Source organism: Felis catus, chromosome B3 (genome assembly GCF_018350175.1).
Source record: "Felis catus isolate Fca126 chromosome B3, F.catus_Fca126_mat1.0, whole genome shotgun sequence".
Classification (NCBI taxonomy): Eukaryota; Metazoa; Chordata; class Mammalia; order Carnivora; family Felidae; genus Felis; species Felis catus.
In genome coordinates, this window is record NC_058373.1 from 38760048 (window position 1) to 38778929 (window position 18882).

Sequence of the window (18882 nt, forward strand, 5' to 3'; positions counted from 1 at the left end):
CTCGGGTTCTGTGCTGACAGTTGAGAGCCCGGAGCCTGCTTTGGATTCTGTGTCTCCCTCTCTCTCTGCCCATCCCCTGCTCGTGCTCAGTCTCTCAAAAATAAATAAATATTAAAAAAAAAAAAATGAAAACCCCAATTCCCAAAGCCCCACTAGTGTTGGATTATTAAGTTAGCACCACATACAAAATAAAATCTATTTCCTAAAAGCACTAAACTGAAATCAAACCAAACTATCACAACAGACTCTAAACTATATGGTAACAGCAAAAACCCTCCTCTCTAATGTGATCAGGTCCGGAACCAGGTTAATCAAAATAAAGCAAAGAACCATAAAAATACCTACCCAAAATTTTTATTTTTGCATATAACATACATATAAAGGTGCATTTATTCACCCATCTTCTAATGTAGGCGGGGCAAGGCCCTCTCTTTGAGTAAGAGTCAGCTAGTAAGAGCCCGGTGCCATCTTCCTCACATGAACCAGCAAACAATACATCGTCTATCACTTCCAATTCCTGAGTCCTCAGAGTAAAAATGTAGCCACTTACTGAGTAATATCAAAATAAAATTGTAAGAGTTTTATGATTTCCCTCAATTTTAATGCTCATCTAATTTGACAGTAATGTGTTTTAGTGAGTTGGACTTATTGAGTCTTTCCATGGCTTGTAATTAGTGTTCAAAGCGGGGGGGGGGGGGGGTGATCCCACTTCATTTGCAGTCATATTTCACCAGTTTATCTGATACTGAAGTATGTTACTTAATTGCAATGCCAGCCACAACCGAACAAACGATGCTGGGAACAGATGCTGGGAACACTCTGGTTCTGGGTAAGCACATAATTCAGCCAGTGGGTGCCGAGGCGAGTGGGCAAGGCAGAGAGCAGCCTGCTTAGCTGTGCATTCAGCAGGCTGGTGGGCAGTATGGGTTGTTTTACAGAGAACGAAAAAACATTCATTATTCCTGGGGGGTTTATAAGAACAGGGTGGTAAAGAGAGCGTCCACGGTGTTTCATTTGATTAGTCCCAGTCTAAACAAACAACATGGCGACAAGACAGGGCATCATTACACATCAGAAGGTTGGTGCCCAACCCCCAACATACACACCGTTTCTGAGCTTCAAGGGCAGGAGTAAGCATCATCTCCTACTCTTCGCTCACCCTCTGTTCCAACTCTCAAGAAGGGAGAGAGGTTGAGACCTACTGCCTCCCCAGTCTATGGAAAGATCCAATACTGCCTTACAAGTAACTGTCCATGGGGCCACAGAGCACACAAGGCTGATTTCACCAAGTTTCCTCCCTGGGCAGCTCTCAGGGAAGAATGGATGGTGCCACGGACTGAAGTGCGTCTCCCTAAAATTCCTGCTGAAGCACTAACCCCCAATGTAATCATGTTTAGAGACAGGACATTTAGGAGGTAATTAAGGTTAAGTAAGGTCATATGGGTGGAGTCCTAATCAGATAGGACTGGTGACCAGAAGAAGAGAGGTGACCTCCTTGCCTCCACGCACATGCCAAGGAAAGGCCGTGTGAGGACACCAAGAGAAGATGGCTATCCGCAAGTCAGGAAGAGGGACCTCGCCAGAACCCGACCGTGCTGGCACCCTCACCTTGGTCTTCCAGCCTCCAGAACCATGAAAAAATAAATTTCTGTTGTTTAAGCCAACCAGTCTATGACATTTTGTTATGCAGCCCAAACAGACTAAAACAGCTGGCAATTTTCTCATCCTGCTTAAAGGCTCAACTAAGCTGCCCCGGTCTGGCGGGGTAGGGACCCAGAACAAGCATGGCTGCAAGGGCACGGTGCCACCTTCAGGTTTCCTTTCTCTGAGGTCTGTCCACAGAGGAACCCATCAAAGACAACATTTAGAGACACGTGTCAAACACAGACAGACCCTCACAGCTAAAACTTCGATGAGGTTACAGCTGCCTGTAGGGCTCAGGAGTCAGGCTGGAAATGCAGCCTCCAAAGGCTTCTGTGAGGCAGGAACGCTGAGCAGTATGAGGAAGAGGGAAGGACCGAATGGAAGGAAATCACTCTCGTCACAACACTGCCCGTACTCTGTTTTACACTTGCTAATACATTTCAGCCACAGCTGTACAATTACAACAGATAACAAACTCAAGCACAGGCAGGTGAAGTGATTTGTCCACGGTCACACAGCTAGTGAGCAAGGACTGAAACCTGGGCAGAGAGAATCTCTAATCTTATGCTGCACTACCTCTTCAAAAAGTTCAACACCTTCAAGGGAGGGCACTTGCAGACGTGGGTAGGGTCCCAGTGTGGGACATGTGCCATACCAGCGCTGGCTCATACATGAAGACAGTATACCTATGCAAAGAGCCCTTCACGCCAGATGCAATCCTCCCCGCACATCAAGCTGAACATTACCTTGCAAGTAACAGTGGCCACAAGAAACCCCATCCATCTGGCAAAGAAAAAGAGGAAATGTTGACTCCGCTCATTTTCCTGACTCTCAGTAGAATTAAGTAATTCTCCCACCTTCAGGAAGAAAAACTAAATCTTGGCTTCCTCCTTCTTCGACCTTCCATGCTCTCCTGCCCAACCACCTACCCTACCGGCTAAGGAACTGGCTCCTGATTCATGCTTTCAGAAGGCTATGCCACAGCAAAGGCTGTGCGCTGTGGTGGCAAGACTTTCCTAATGACTTGGGGGGGGGGGGAGGGGAGGGGAGGGGAGGGAATGGTGTTGCCAAGCTACCAAGCCATTAGTAATCAGGAATCCTGGACTCTTATCCCCGAGTAGTCAACAACTAGCTGTGTGACCATGGACCAGTCATTTAACTTTGACACATATCAAGTTTTCTCGTCTGTAAAATGGAGTAACAACTCCATGCTTCCTTAACCAGGGGAGGATCGAAACAGAAAATGAATGGGAAGGAACAATGGAATTTTCACACACTTGTAAACTAATGTTAGGCAAGTGCCGGTAGGCTGGAAGACGAGGAGCCACCGCCAAGGCAGCCACGGTGGAATCCAGAAATGACTGCCTTTCCTTTAACAACTCTTAAAGCCCTTGAAAAGTTTTTTTAAATAACTGTTGCCGAGGGGTGCCTGGGTGGCTCAGTCGGTTAAGCGGCCGACTTCGGCTCAGGTCATGATCTCACGGCCCGTGAGTTCGAGTCCTGCGTCGGGCTCTGTGCTGACAGCTCAGAGCCTGGAGCCTATTTCAGATTCTGTGTCTCCCTCTCTCTGACCCTCCGCCGTTCATGCTTTGTCTCTGTCTCAAAAATAAATAAACGTTAAAAAAAAAAAAATTAAAAAAAAAAAAAAAAAAAGAACTGTTGCCAAGAATGAAAGACCAAGGATTTTATCTGAAGGTGAAAGGAAAATCCTGGCATCAAAATGGCTTTCAGTACTCATTAAAAAGAAATCCATCAATAATGTAACATTCTTTAGTATTGCTTCCTCCTGCACAGGGACCCAATGGTGTTCAACAAGGCTCATTTCTGCCCTGCCCCACCCCAAGGCAAAATGCTTCAAGCAAAGGAAATAGAAGAGAGGGGCCTGTCACCCCTCAACCACGCCACAAATCTCCAAATCTCAGAGGGCAAGACCTGAGACTTCACAATCTTTGGTTTTAACTGAAATCAGCAAATTGAGAACTACAGATTGAGAAAGGAACCTGGAACCCAGAACAAGAACTATCTGACACACACACGGCCCTCTCCAGGGACCAGCTGTGACATCTGACCCCCATCACCCTGTTCACCACAGCAGAGAGAAAATGACACATGGTCACGTGCATTCCACACCACGGCTGTCTTACAGTAAACACAAGTCTGTCGAGATACAAGATTATAGGTTTGAAATGGGAATGCAGAGAAGAGCAAGGAATGTGGAAAAAAACAAGGGCTGTCATTTGTGCTCTGAAAACTCCAGGGAGGCACAATGCAGTGGGTGGAGAGGGATGATCCTACGGGCCGGAACATCTCCTTCTCTCTCATCCCACCCATCTGCTGCGCGTAACTGCACCGCCACAACTGGAATCTTGCATTTGTGGCTCAGTGGTTTAAATCAGGAAGCAGGACAAAACATAGCCCAAGGAGGGAAAGGTAAAGACCTCCTGATCCAACCCATTTCAAAGGTGAGGAAACGGAGGCCCAGGTCTCTCAGCTCCTAGAACAGAGCTTCGTTCAAGGCCTCACACTGCCTTCCCCAACCCTGATGGTCACTGAAATGGGAAGGGGGAAGGAGGTGACGTCTAGACAAAGGAATGGGGTCTTCAAATGGCCACACCCCAAACAGAAATGAGCCAAGTAGCACACAGATGCTGGCCTGTCACCAACCTGAGCCTTGCTCTAGCCCTGGGTGGCAGGCCCTGCCTTGGCCAGGAAGGAGCACAGAGAGAAGAGCAGAGGGTGACCATCAATCACTGAGCTGGAGGAAAGAAAGGGTCCCGGTACCAGCAGGCGGGTGTCCTCAGAGAGCCCAGGGCGTTGGGAAGTTCTCTGTCCCCTGTGGCACCTGGCAGATAGGAACACTACCGGGGCAGGGAAAGAATAGGGAAGACAGGAGACCTAAGCTGAGGGGGAACAGCACCAAGAGACAAACACCGCAATCCCTCAATTCTCACCCTGTATCACTCCCATCTATGAGGTCTTGGGCAAGCTACCACCCTTCTGGTCCTCAGTTTCCACACCCATTAAAAAAAAAAAAGGGTGGGGGGCAGTGTGGTTGTCTGGTTATCTCTGAGATCCAAGCCTGGGCACGTGGCAGCCAGCTGAGGAAGTACAAAGTAAGACTGAGGGTGCGTTCAGGTTGAAAAGCTGAGGATCTTCAAAAGAAGGGAGATGGGAGGGAAAAAAGAGAACCGGTCTTAGGTTCTCTATACAGTCAAACCCTGGACAGCGGGGATGTGGGGGTTACAAAGAGCAAGAGAGGAAGAAAGAAGAATGGGCCTGACAGAGGAAGGCAGAGGGGCCAAAGGCACAGCTAACCACTTTCCAGACTCCAGCCTCGGCCAGCCCATCTGTGGTAGGGAGTGCAGTATAGGCCAGCCCCAAACAACAAGGTGGAGAAGAGGCTGTATACCCTTACACCTCAACCCTGCAGGCCATGCTGGGAAGGGCTGCTCAAGTAACTAGGCAATAAAACTCTAGGTCATAAAAAAAAAAATGTGTTCTTCTGCATCTAGGTAAAACAAAAACAAAAACAGAAACAAAAAAAAAAGGGGCAAAACTAGCCTATGCAGTTATAAAGTAGAAAAGTGAACACCCTTTGGAGTGGGGAGCAGTAACCAGGAGACACGTGATGACTAATTTTAGGTGGCAGGGTAACAGGGTGGCAGGGCCACAGTGCTAAGGTATGTGGTCAAACTTGATTTGGAATGTTTTTACTAAAGTGGGGTTTTGGGGGGGGGAGGTTGGAAATTGGTGAACTTTGAGGAAAGCAGCAGATTACTCTCCATAATGTGAATGGGCCTCACTCAGCCAGTTTAAGGCCTTAAGAACAAAGACTGACCTCCCCAGAGAAGGAATTCTGTCAGCAGGCTGCCTCTGGACTCCCAACTTCAAGTCTTCCATGGACCTCTAGCCTAGGTTTCCACAATCACATAAGCCAATCCCTTTAAAAGTTCCGGTCAGGTCAGTGTCTGTCTGTCTCCTCTCTCTCTCAATGCCCATCTCTTCCTCTGTCTATATACGTGTATCTTAGATACTGTGATCAGATTTCTTTTTATCCTTTTCCTCCTTGTGTCTCAGTTTAAATTTCTTTCTTTCTTTTTTTTTCCAGTGTGGATAATTTCTTTCAACCTATCTTCAGGGTCACTGATTCTTTCCTCAGTTCCCTCTGGTCTGCTGATACACCTGTTGACCTTTGATATCGTGTTTTTGAATTTTTCTAGCATTTCCACTCGATTCCATTTTTAGTTTCCATCTCTTCTCAAACTCCTCATTTGTTCTTGCATGTCGTCCATAAATGATGGTTATTTTAAAGCTCCGATTCACCGGAGTCTAGTTCTGTTATCGGCCTTATCTCTTACAGGTTGTTTTTTCTCTCGTGATTCTTTGTGCATTTTAATATTGCATTGAGTGGTGCATCGTAATAGAAGACTAAGGACTGAGGCAAATTGTCTTTATGCTTAGAAATGGGTGCATTCTTCGGTCATGCTGTCAGTATTAGTCAGGAATGGAGCTAGGTTTGGGTTTTCTTGTGAATGCTGGTAATTTCAGTGCACCACAGGCTGCAAGTTTCTCGAGCAATGGGTTTTGTCTTGTGCTGAGAGTGGAGCCTGAGCTGCAGAGGTTTTTTTTTTTTTCCCCTTCAGTGTTCCCATGCCTCCCTCAGCTTTGAACCGTCCCATGATGCCTGGCCACAGAGTGGGGTCCTTCTCCATGCCCTTGCTCCTCCCCCAGGGGTGGACTGCTATCACTCGTACATAATGGTCTCATGGGATCTCTATGACCACCTTTGATTTACCATCACACCACTGGCTGAAGGTGCCCTTAACTGTGTATTCCTCCTGCTGCTTTCCTAAGGGCCTTCTAGGTGTCAAAATGCATGCATCCCCAGAGAAGGCCTGGGAAGATAAAACAGTCAGTATAGTCTTAAAGGAAAAAGCAGTCCACACGTACTGCTGGACACGAAGTAACGACGCGAAGTAACGACCAGGGCCTCAAACTGTACATGGCATAAGCCAGACACTGTGTCTGTGGTAGCCATAGGAAGGTTCTCTCTTGTCCTGGTCTTGAACAGGCCCTGTGAACGTGGACTTCCCCTCCTCTCCATGGCAACCAAAACCCTGCCTTGCATCTGTGGCAGTTCTTGGGCAGGGGAAAGTTTCCTATTCCTCCTCCAGCATAGACCTCTGCTTCATGTTGGTGTTCAACCCAGCTTTGGGCTTAGATTCTTAGGCAGCTATGGGAAGATACGCTTCAGTACAGCCATTCTCTCGCCCGGTTCGTAATGTGCTTCACTGAATTTAGCACAAGTATTTTTTTCCCTTTTCCTTGAGGCTGGCTGCTAATGTAAATCAATTCTTGGCCACCTACTCTTCTCTGCTTGCTGACAGATGTATAGGTGAGCAAAGCCTCACAGTCGTTGCTCTTGAAAGCAGCCCCCAGACCCAGGGCCAGTGACACAGGCAGGAAATCAGCTGCTTCTGGGTCAGCACAAAGCTGGTCTTTCATAATGGGACGTAAAACTACCAGAAAGAAAAACAAACAGACAAACAAACCATGCATGTGGCTGCCATATAATATTCTCCATGCTTAATAAGCACGAGGGCTTTGGGATCAGAAGACATGGGTTCAACTCTGAAAGTTACTTGGTCTGTGAACTATTCACTCACTTCCCCTCAATTTTTCTCATAGGTAAAATAGGCAAGTTAAACTACGTGGTCTTTAAAGTCCTTTTCAATGCTAGAAGTCTCTAATCCTAACATCAGATTCGTCCTGTAGTATTCCAAGGACTGAACTCTGCAGCTAAGTCCCAGGGCCAGGCATCTCCACAAACACTGGCCATTTTCCCATTCTGCTTTTTAAAATTTTTTTTAACGTTTATTTATTTTTGAGAGAGAGAGAGAGAGAGAGAGAGAGAGAGAGAGAGAGAGAGAGAGTTGAGTCGGTGGGGAGGGGGGTTGCAGAGAGAGGGAGACAGATAATCTGAAGCAGGCCCCAGCCTGTGAGCTGTCAGCACAGAGCCTGATGTGGGACTCAAACTCACGAACCGTGAGATCATGACCTGAGCCGAAGTTGAAGGCTTAACCAACTGAGCCACCCAAGTGCCCCTCACTGCCTTTTTTTTAAGTTTATTTATTTATTTTGAGAGAGAAAGAGAAAGAGAGCGCATGCCAGAAGGGGAGAGAGACAGAATCCCAAGCAGGCTCTGTGCCATCGGCGCTGAATCCACATGGGGCTCGATCTCATGAACCATGAGATCATGACCTGAGCTGAAATCAAGAGTCGGACATTAACCAACTGAGCCACCCAGTCGTCCCATCACTGCTTTCTCCTTCGAGACTATACTGCTCTATCTTCCCAGGCCTTTTCTGAGAATACATGCATTTTGACACCAGAAGGCCCTAAGTGTGGCAGCAAGAGGCATACAGACAGCTAAAGGCTCTTCAAGCCAATTATGTGATGCTAAATAAAGGTTGTTGTGGATGGGGTGCCTAGCTGGCTCAGTCAACAGAGCAGGCAACTCCTGATCTCAGGGTTGTGAGTTCAAGCACCACAGTGAATGTAGAGCTTACTTAGAAAAAAATAAAAATAAAAAATGGGGTTTCTGGGTGGCTCAGCCGGTTAACCGTCCGACTTCAGCTCAGGTCACAATCTCACGATTCATGGGTTGGAGCCCCACGTCGGGCTCTGTGCTGACAGCTCAGAGCCTGAAGGCTGCTTCGGATTCTGTGTCTCCCTCTCTCTCTGCCCCTCCCTCACTCCCCCCTCCCTCCCGCTCTCTCAAAAATAAACATTAAAAAAATTATATAAAAAAAAAAAAGGTTGCAGTGGAGATTACATAAGCATGTAATGCAAAAAAATGTTGGAATCATCTGAAGGGCTTAACAAGTAGTTAATACTGTTAATGCTGTCGGCAGCTAATTACTGGTTAGCAAGGGTAACATTTGATTTGATAGTGCTCACTACTGATTTACTAAGGACCCGTAGTATGACAGGCATTCTGAGCAAGGTAGAGGAGCCCCTTTGGTCTCCTAACAACACCATGATGTGATCACCACTGCCAGCCCCATTCTGAAGAAACTCCTGCATCCTTATGTTTTCATACAATAAATCAATAGCCTGGCAAAAATGTACAATGTAGTTAAATACCGCCTTTGTTGCCTTTCACTGGTTTCGCGGCCACTCCCAACAAAGACTGTGGGACAGGGGCGCCTGGGTGGCTCAGTCGGTTAAGCGTCCAACTTCGGCTCAGGTCACGATCTCGCAGTCCGTGAGTTCGAGCCCCGCATCGGGCTCTGGGCTGATGGCTCAGAGCCTGGAGCCTGCTTCCGATTCTGTGTCTCCCTCTCTCTCTGCCCCTCCCCCGTTCATGCTCTGTCTCTCTCTGTCTCAAAAATAAATAAAACGTTAAAAAAATTAAAAAAAAAAAAAAAAGACTGTGGGACAAAAACTGTCTTGCAGTTCCCCTGATTTTCTCGAGGCCTCAGACACTGACAGCTCCGTAGTTCAGGAGATGCCGGCCTAACCACACTGAGTTTTGTAGGGGCGGGAGACCAGAGATGGGCTAGAATGATACGTAAGATTTAGATAGCAAAAAAAGGAGAAAGGGCATTCTAACATGGTCTACTCTGTAGAAAATGATATAGAATAGGGATTAAAAATATTATAAGCAAACAATGTTAGAGGAAGAGAACTTAAAACGAGAGTCAGGACAAGTGTTTCTCTTTAACGTCACTTTAAATCAAGTGGCTTCCAGGCCAATCAACAAATGTTTCTCAAAGTCAAGAAAACAGGTTTAAATAATTTTTAAAAAAAAGATAAATATGGGAGCCTGGCTGGCTCAGTCAATAGATCATGTGACTCTTGATCGTGGCATAAGTTCGGGCCCCACAACGGACAGGAAGCCTACTTAAAAAAAAAAAAAAAAAAATCACATATTCCTATCCTTAAAAAACAAAAACATAAGCAAAATAATAATAACAACAACAACAGGCAATACCCACCTGCCCCCGGAATCAAACAGGCTTCCGAAATTATACAAACTGCCTTCCCCTGGCATGTTTCTGTAGAGAGTCACGCTGAAAAACACACGCAGGCACACACCCACACAGAGGAACCTCTGGAGTGGCAGGACCACCCACTCAGGCAGACTCTTCTTAAATATTGAAAAACATCCTGGATCGGAGAGGGGGTGTCATATTGTTGCTTGAAACAACTGACAGACTATGCTTTCTTCTGCTCCAGTGGACAAAATTTGTTTCACATTAGCCATATATGAATTAATTCCTAAAGGATCAGTCTTCCAGAGAAGTGCCAAAAAAATTTAAAAAAAAAGAGAGAGAAAGTGATGAAATCTGGAGGCAGATGGGGAAGAAAAAAGAGAAAATGAAGGACAGAAAGGAGTATCACCTTTACTTGAGGGGGAAAGAGGTACGTAAGAACTGTCTGATAAAGAATGAAATGTAAATGTAGTTGAGATGAGCTTCTTAAATGCTGGCCATGTTATACCCACTAACTTAGTCCTCACAACAACATTAAAAACTAGGTATTTTGTTCCCATGTTACAGAAATGGAGATGGAGGCCAGGAGCAATTAAGACTAGGGCTGGAACTCCAAAACTTAACCTTCTCTCCATATCACGAGCCAAAGATCTCATGTCCTTCCAACAAATCGCCCACCTGATCAACCCTAACACAGGTGTGTACCCGTTAGTGACCGATTCCTTTGAAGCAAAGAACTGTGCTGTACTAAAAGGTCCCTGGAAAGACAACAAATCTACCCAAAGAGGAATTCCTTTCAGAGGAACATCCAAGGCCGATATATTTTGAATGGGACAGGAAGGGAAGAGAAAGGACACGGCCCAGGTGAAGCACACTGGTAGAAGCAGTAAAAATTTGGGTGGCCATAAGAGAGCCAGGGGCCTACTGAGGGAGGCAGGGTGGAGAGGAGGCAGCAGAGAGTACTGAAAGTGAGAAAATACCATAGACAACCCAAGTGGAACATCCAATAAGTAAGTAGTCACCCTCAGAAAAATCAAAGGGAGCCCTGGGCCTGGTGGTGGCCACACAATGGGTGTGTTCCTGAAAGGACAAGTCGGTTGATTGTGGCCTTGTAAAGATGATGTATCTGACCCCAGATTTTGAGACGCTGATATAGAGAAAGACCTTTTAGAAACTGCCTGTGTAGTAATGGCCAATGCTGCTCTGGGAATCAGCAGTGCGAGTTGTTCCTGAATGAGAGAAAAAGGTACAGGACCCGATGCGGCCTCATAACCCAGAGCCATGAGGAAACTCGAGTCCCCAAGGCAAAAAAGGAAGAGAGCCAATGCTCAGAAGCACAGCTAAGGCAGGAAGATAAATTCAGAAGAAACAGCATTCAAAATGCATCTCCAATTCTAGTCCACATGGAGAAATCATCAATTCTCCAAACCTGTTCCTTCCTTAAGCACATGAACAACATGTCTATTACAGCTTGGCCCCTCTCTTTGATCCAAGTACACACTAGAGGGGTCAGCAAACCTCACCTCTTAGCATACATCATCTCCAAGAAAAATCATACTCCCCACATCACCATCTGGCAATGCTCAGGGAATCCTGCAGGACCATGACTAGAAGTCCATACAAGTGCTCACCTTGTAGAAAACTACTAGTTAGGTCCTCAAATTAATAGCAGTTGGCCTGGTAGGGTCAAAATGTACCTGGCAGAAGTAAAATCACAGACCAGAGGGAAAATTTAATTAAAACCAAAACCAACAGTGCTTGTTTCTGTCTTCTGAAAGGAGGGACGGGGGCAGTGGGTTGGTTAAGTGTTTGTGTTAACAACCCCCTTCACAGCAAGGGCTACCAGAGGACCAGAAGGCTTGCCAACAGTTTAAAAGGGCCTGATCCTCAGCCATGGCATAAGCAGGAGCAGATCTGAACAGCACATAGGGGTGGAGCTGGAGAAATGATTTAGGCTGCAGAATAAACTGGGAGAAGCCTGTTTGAAGAGTGTCTGTAAAGTAGCACAGGAGGAAAGAAGGCACCGGGGCAAAGATCATTTAAAACCAAAGATATCTAACACCATAAGATTTTAAGCTGTCTTTATTGCTATAATGTAACACACCCTCCCTACCCCAGACCTTCAGTCCAATCTGCATTGCACGAAAATAGCTTTTTGTATGTTTCATTCCTGTTGTTTGGTGAAAATCAGGAAAAAAGGGGCGGAATTCCAAGCTGATTCAACATAGAGCAAGAAAAAGAGAAAAAAAAAAACACAGAAAGGGAAACATGGGTCCTACAGAAGCACAAGTGACCATGAGAATGGAAACCTGCAGGACCACTTCAATCTAGAGGAGGGCAGGGGACGGGGAAGTTGAGTAGACATCTGGCTGATACCCATTTACGCCCACAGCTGTGAAAATGCAATGCAGATTATTCATAGAGCACCCACTGTGTGACAGGCACAATCTGTGCTAAAGGCTAAGAAGGTGCAGATGAGGAAGACTGGGTCCCTGCCCTCACCAGGCATCGTGTGTGTGTGTGTGTGTGTGTGTGTGTGTGTGTGTGCGCGTGTGTGTGTAAGAAAGAGACCAGGAGACAAAGATGTAGAAATGAAAGAAAGAGACAGGTATCACAGGGCAAGCCTAACACAGGGAAGGATACTAACAAGCAGAGCAGTGAGTAAGGTAAGGGAGATGGTAACGCTGAGGTGGGCACAGGGGGCTATGAGAACAGAGATAAGACTTCCAATTCCAAGATTAGGAAAGGAAAGAAAACATAATGCCCAGGTTCAGTCCTGAAGGATAACTCAATTTGCAGCAGGGGAAAGAGCACCCCAGGCTTGGGCATCAGCATGAATAAAAAGGCACTGAAAGTTACAAGCAGTTCCAAGTGGCCAGAAGGTAGGTGCACCAGGAGAGCGCACAGAGGCCGGAAGGCAAGCTGGGACTAGACCATGAAGGACACAGCACACCATGCTAAAGAAATAGGTTTGAGGAAGGGGTATTGGGGAAATGTTGGTCACAGGGTACAAACTTGCAGTAGAAGATGAATAGCCTGGAGACCTAATGCACAGTACAGAGATTAGAGTCAACAATACTGTATCATATACGACAAAGCTGCTAAGAGATTAGATCTTAAATGTTCCCACCACAAAAAAGAAATGATAATTAGGTGACACCATAGAGATGTTAGCTAAAGCTATGGTGGTAATCATAGTGCAATACATAAACGTATCAAATCAGCACACTTATACGTCAATTATACCTCAAGAGAAAAATTTTAAATCTTAAGTTAAAAAAAAAAAAAAGAAGATGGTCCCAGCACACCAGTCTGGAACGCCTCAGGATGTTTAGGGTTCAGCAAAGAGCCATCTGACATCTTAGTTTCCAAAAAATGCCACAAGATTTTAATTTTTTAATTTAAAAAATAAATTAAAAATGCCATAAGAATGCTTTCTTATATTTAAATATCTAAAACACATGCAAAATAATCACAATTTAAGTATGTGGTTCTGGGATCAAATCACCCAAAATGTGCATATGCAAAATAGATACATGAATAAGTGCAAAAATTCTAGTTTGGAACCTTCACAGAAATGAAATCACGAGCTACACACCTCAGGAGATATACTAGCTTCCTTGAGACAAAGAAGATATAAAAATCTGAAGTCTAAAAGCTGCTGAGCTCAGCTTTCCAAATCCTTGGAAGCCCACAGGGGACTTCTCTTCCAGATAATTAAACTCTCATTACCCTGGTCCAAAGACTGGCTCAAAAAGGGCTTTGACAGTATTTCTCACACACCAATCCATAGTCCTGGATTCAATTCCCAAGCCCAACACTCATTTGCATTATTGCTATCTATGTGATACATACAGAAGTGATGGCTGCTTTTCCAGCGATGCTTGAGGCTCACCTATTTCAATTACCAAATCCCAGAGGGTTCTTTTTATTTGCAAAATTGCATCATCAATAATTTGCCTCCAATGTATAAACCATGCTTCTAACAGAAGGTACCAAGAGCATGGAAACAACCCTGAACTTGGAAGTCAGAAAATCTGGAGCCCTCTGTCAACCCTGCCGGTAACTGGCCATGTAACTTTGAACCTCGAAATGGAAGCACACTCTTGTCCCGTATCACAAGAAGCTGTTATGAGCACCTGGACAAACAATGGGTAAGAATGTGTTCTGAAACAGATAAATAAGTAAACACATCAAAGAGGCTTTTCTAAAACAAAAAACTTTTTTCTAAATTATTCTTGGTTAGGGGTACCTGGCTGTCTCAGATGGTGGAACATACGACTCTTGATCACAGGGTTGTAAGTTTGAGCCCCACAGTGGGTGTAGCTTATTTAAAAGTAAAAACAAAAACAAAGAATTACCTAATTAGTTAATTCTTGGTCAGAAGAGTGTGATTGTGGTTGACACTTTACACTAATTGTGAATCCTCAAAGAGCATTCAATAATACACCAAAGATCAATATTAGAAAATAAAACCTACTAGGACAACACTCCAGTGCATACTAAATTTGAGATACTGTGGGGCCAAAAAAACAAAAAACAAAAAACAAAAAACAAGAAAACTGCAAAACCAATATCATTAAGCATTCTTTGGACCCTGGTCACTTTGGGTTAAAAACTCTGCAGGCTCTGTCTGGCATTCAAAGAGAAGCATGTTCTTACAGCAAAAGATAAAAAGATATGTCCACCAAGCTCTTCCTCTTCACTTCTCCCCCACCCACTTCCTTTTCTTCCAAAGGAGAACGCGCTCATTTACCCACTGGCTTGCCACATCCTGCCTCGGAAGCTACTTCCTAGGAGCTGCTCTCTGGCTATTCTGAGAGGAGCTTTAACTCCTTCAGGCCCCCAAACCACTAGTATATTTATGACATCCCCACCCACCACAGTCATTTCCAGTCTAGTAACTAGAATCCATTTGATCATATAATACACCGGCATCCTTCGTGCCACGCACTGCATTAAGTTAGCGTCTGACCTATAATGGAGTCCAGTAAGAGCCACATCTCTTGGTCCCACTTGGGGGCTCCAACTAGTCCAGCTTTGCTTCATCACCCAAGAAGGACAAAAAGAAGAAATGATTCAAGAAGAGCGATCAAGAAACTCAGTGCACATAATATTGCCCTTGATATCAGTGAAAACCCAATGAAGCAAGTCTCCTGTCCCACACGGGCTCTGTAAGCTAACACCAGCATTCATTCATTCCACATTTACAGACCGCTGACTGCATGCCAGGCCTGGCTAGAAATGGAGCATGGAGACAGAACTATTAAATCTCCAGAAGCTCATAGTGTAGATCATGAAACCACAGAAAATATATGAAGATCACACACACGCGCACACACACACACACACACACACACACACACAAAGTGCTTTGCCTCCCAAACAGTTCATGGACAGCCTTGCCAGAACTTTCCTGAGGGAGACCAGGCAAAATTTCAAGGACAAGACAATATCGGACTTCAGCCTTAAAGGAGAGGGTGAACTCCCAAATGCTGGCAATAAACTTGACAGAGAAACCCCAAAGGAAACGTACAAAGCCATGGGTAACATTTTACTGACTGCCTACTGAGTTAGGTGTTATCCTACCACCTTACATTTAACTCTCACAACAACCCTACAAGTTAGGTAGTATTATCACCCCCATACTTAACTTCCTAATGAGGAAGCCAGGGATAACAGACGTTAAGAATTCCAACTGATGTAAGTGTTCAGGGGTGGAGGACTCCAACCTCAGCTGTCTGCCTCTAGGGATCACTCCTCCAACACAGAGCAAGACTGCCCACTAAGTGCCAGAACAGAGTCCGTAACTGTGGGGAAGCTGGTCATAGAAGAAGAGAACAGGGCATAATGAGCTCCTCTTTTCCCCTTGCCCTTTACCGTCAAGAAAGAAGAGGAAGATACACATTTTAAGCCAAGAAATCAACACTAATGACCTACTACATGAAGACCCTGTACAGAGAAAAACTATCTCCTGCTGTGCTACAACTGGCTTCCTGCTACATACATCACCCTAGTACAGGCTGAACGGACCCCGCTGGCTGGCCAGCCTATGTGTCTCTCCTAAAAGTGCCCCCGTGGACAAGAGTATGCACACCCCAGACAGGGGGGGACCACAGAACAGTCCATGGCACACCAGTTGCTGAGCTCCCGAGACTCCCCAAGTCCATCAGCAGGAGAACGTAGAACACTGAAGCTTCCATGACAAATGACAAGTGTTTTTTCAAGCTCCAGGCTTGCATCTTTAATACATTTTAATAATCTTCAGCAGTTTTGGGATTCTATGTCTTATCTGCCATTTTTGAAACCAAAATATGGTGATTTTTGGAGCCAAACGGCCAAAAGGTACACTGTTAAGAGAGAATTTAACAATATTTTTTTTCCTCTCTCTCTCTCTACATACTCTTATCACCCGTGCTTTTCATTTTCTACCTAAAAGTTAAATCCTATCAGTCAAACCCACACAGGGTTACCCCTAGGCTGTAGTTAACTATACAGAAATCTGCCAAGACTTTAATGGCCCTTGCCAAAGATAGGGCAAGAGAGGCTGTGAGGGTTAACAGGAAATGAATTCACTCTATGCTGAGGGCATTTAACAGTAAAGTGGTCACCTGTATTCAATTTAAACTGAACATATAGACTCTCCCCTGGCTATAAAACAGAATCAAAGGTTGTGCACTGGGGCGGGGCAGAAAACAAGAGCCCTGCACTAGAGACAAATCGAGGGTCCTGGATCTGGATTCAGGCTGCCACTCACTAGCCATAAGCCACCTGACCTCTCTGGACCCCAATCCCTTCATCATCATCATCCGTGAGGCTGAACTATAAAGATCTTTTCCATCTCTAACATTTAAGGATAGACAAGTGGGTGTCTATCCTCAGGGGACAAAGAATGCAAGGTGTTGGGGGTGAAAAGGACGATTAATATAGAGTAAGGCTATCCGGGTTCAGAAATAGCCTGGCTTAGTGCTGCATTCACCTTATCAGCCTAGATTTATTAGGGGGGGTGGGAGGGCCTGGTGGGTTGGAATCACAGCCACCTACAGTGAAATTAAACTCTGTTCCCAAATGAGTTCTGCTGAAGTGTGATTTATCCAGGGAGTGTTAAACAACTCACCGGCAGTATGAAACTGTGTTACCGAAATTGTATTACTGCACAAACTTAACTTTTCCCCAAATGTGATTTGCAGAGAGGATGCAGAGCTGAGAAGCCTGTGTCTACAACCATCTGTCCTATCCCAGTCCCTGGAGAGGCGTGGGGGGAGAGTGTGAAAAGCCACAGGTGCATGTATATTCAGCCACCAATGTCATGTGTCCATCAAGAAGCTCAACATCCGTTGGGGATAAGTGTTCAGCTCCGCCAGCAAGGGAGGCTCACGGATCCATCCAGCCCCAAACATTCCCTGAGCCCTTCTCTCCACCAGGCATGGGGCTGAAGGAACATCACAGAACAGGGTAGACGTTGGGGTGTCTGGGTGGCTCAGTCAGTTAAGCCTCTGACTCTTGATTTTGGCTCAGGTCATAATCTCACGGTTTGAGTTCAAGCCCCACCATCAGGCTCTGTGCTGAAAGTGTGGAACCTGCTTGGGATTCTCTGTCTTCCTCCCTCTCTCTCTCAAAAATAATAAACTTGGGGCGCCTGGGTGGCGCAGTCGGTTAAGCGTCCGACTTCAGCCAGGTCACGATCTCGCGGTCCGTGAGTTCGAGCCCCGCGTCAGGCTCTGGGCTGATGGCTCAGAGCCTGGAGCCTGTTTCCGATTCTGTGTCTCCCTCTCTCTCTGCCCCTCCGCCGTTCATGCTCTGTCTCTCTCTGTCCCAAAAATAAATAAAAACGCTGGGAAAAAAAAATAATAAACTTAAAAAAAAATAATAAAGCATTAGGAAAGATGTCACCAACAGCATATGCTTCCCAAATGTTTCTCCTCTGAGCAAGGAAGCGGATATTGGCTAAAAAGGCAGTACAGAGAACTATAAGCACTCTTAGGTGCTGGTGTGACATAGACAAGACCCTTAACCAAGATCAGTTTCCTATCTGTTGAGTAAAGATAACACACAACCCACATGCCTCATGTGGTTGAATAAGGAAACAAACATCTAAAAACAATGAGGAGTAGGGGCACCTGGCTAGCTCAGTAGAGCATACGACTCTTGATCCTGGGGTCGTGAATTAAGCCCCACGCTGGACACAGAGATTCCTTTAAAAAAAAAAAAAAAAAAAAACAAACAACCAATGAAGAGTATACAAAGCCTCACAGAACAAATGCTATGATTACCACCAACACTGTGACCCTCTTGTGTCAAAATATTAAACTGAAAATAATCAAAATAAGTCAAAGTCGGACTCTGCAGGGATTAGCAGAGCCTTGACCTTTGGAGAGGTGTATCTTCTGCCCTCTTCCTTTACTGCCATGTCAGGGCTTAGTCATTCAGCAAAATTTCACCAAACCAGATGCTAAGGAATATGCTATGCGCTGGAGATAAAGATGAAAAGACCCAGTCCAGGGGCGCCTGGGTGGCGCAGTCGGTTAAGCGTCCCACTTCAGCCAGGTCACGATCTCACGGTCCGTGAGTTCGAGCCCCACGTCAGGCTCTGGGCTGATGGCTCAGAGCCTGGAGCCTGTTTCCGATTCTGTGTCTCCCTCTCTCTCTGCCCCTCCCCCGTTCATGCTCTGTCTCTCTCTGTCCCAAAAATAAATAAACGTTGAACAAAAACTTTAAAAAAAAAAAAAAAGACCCAGTCCCAGGTTTCCCCAATTTCAGTCCAACTGGACAGGAGTTACACAAACAACCAAAGCATGATGGGCCAGGCAGAGTGCCCTGGAAGGTGGAAAGACGACCACTGCCTAGAGTGGGGTGGAGGCCAGGTCTGTGATAGATTTACACAAAAGGCAACCTGCAAATTGAGCTTTAACACAAGATTAGGATTCCAACATGGATTGAAAGGTAGAGAAGGGAATCCCCAGAAGACAGTCTGAGCAAAGGCCAGGACCCATTGGGGAAGACATCTGGATGAACCATGAAAAAGTGAAACCCAAACGTCACCTAGAGCAGAACCCCCCCTGCAAACATCTGGCTTGAAGAACAAAGTGTTACCTTCCCTTTATGTCAGGGCCTACCCCTCCCTATTACTACACACACACACACACACACACACACACACACACGAGCACATTCGGCCCAGGAAATCCTCTTTAAACTCTTGGGAGAAGAAAGCCAACTTCCAGGGTGGTACCTGTCATAT

The 18882-nt window shown here is 45.6% G+C and overlaps 1 protein-coding gene across 3 annotated transcripts in view; it reads right to left on the reverse strand.

Annotated features, from left to right (window-relative positions):
* MAP2K1 (mitogen-activated protein kinase kinase 1) overlaps positions 1-18882 on the reverse strand; it is a 78879-nt gene that overhangs the window by 40778 nt on the left and 19219 nt on the right. Inside the window, exon 1 of one of the 3 annotated variants that reach the window (XM_045059130.1) lies at positions 5483-5559. The exons of the other annotated variants lie outside the window; for them this stretch is intronic. Within the exon in view, the coding sequence (XP_044915065.1) occupies positions 5483-5544 (62 nt within the window). The 5' untranslated portion in view covers positions 5545-5559. Of the gene's footprint in view, positions 1-5482; positions 5560-18882 lie in introns of those variants that run through there. 3 annotated transcript variants of the gene reach the window in all.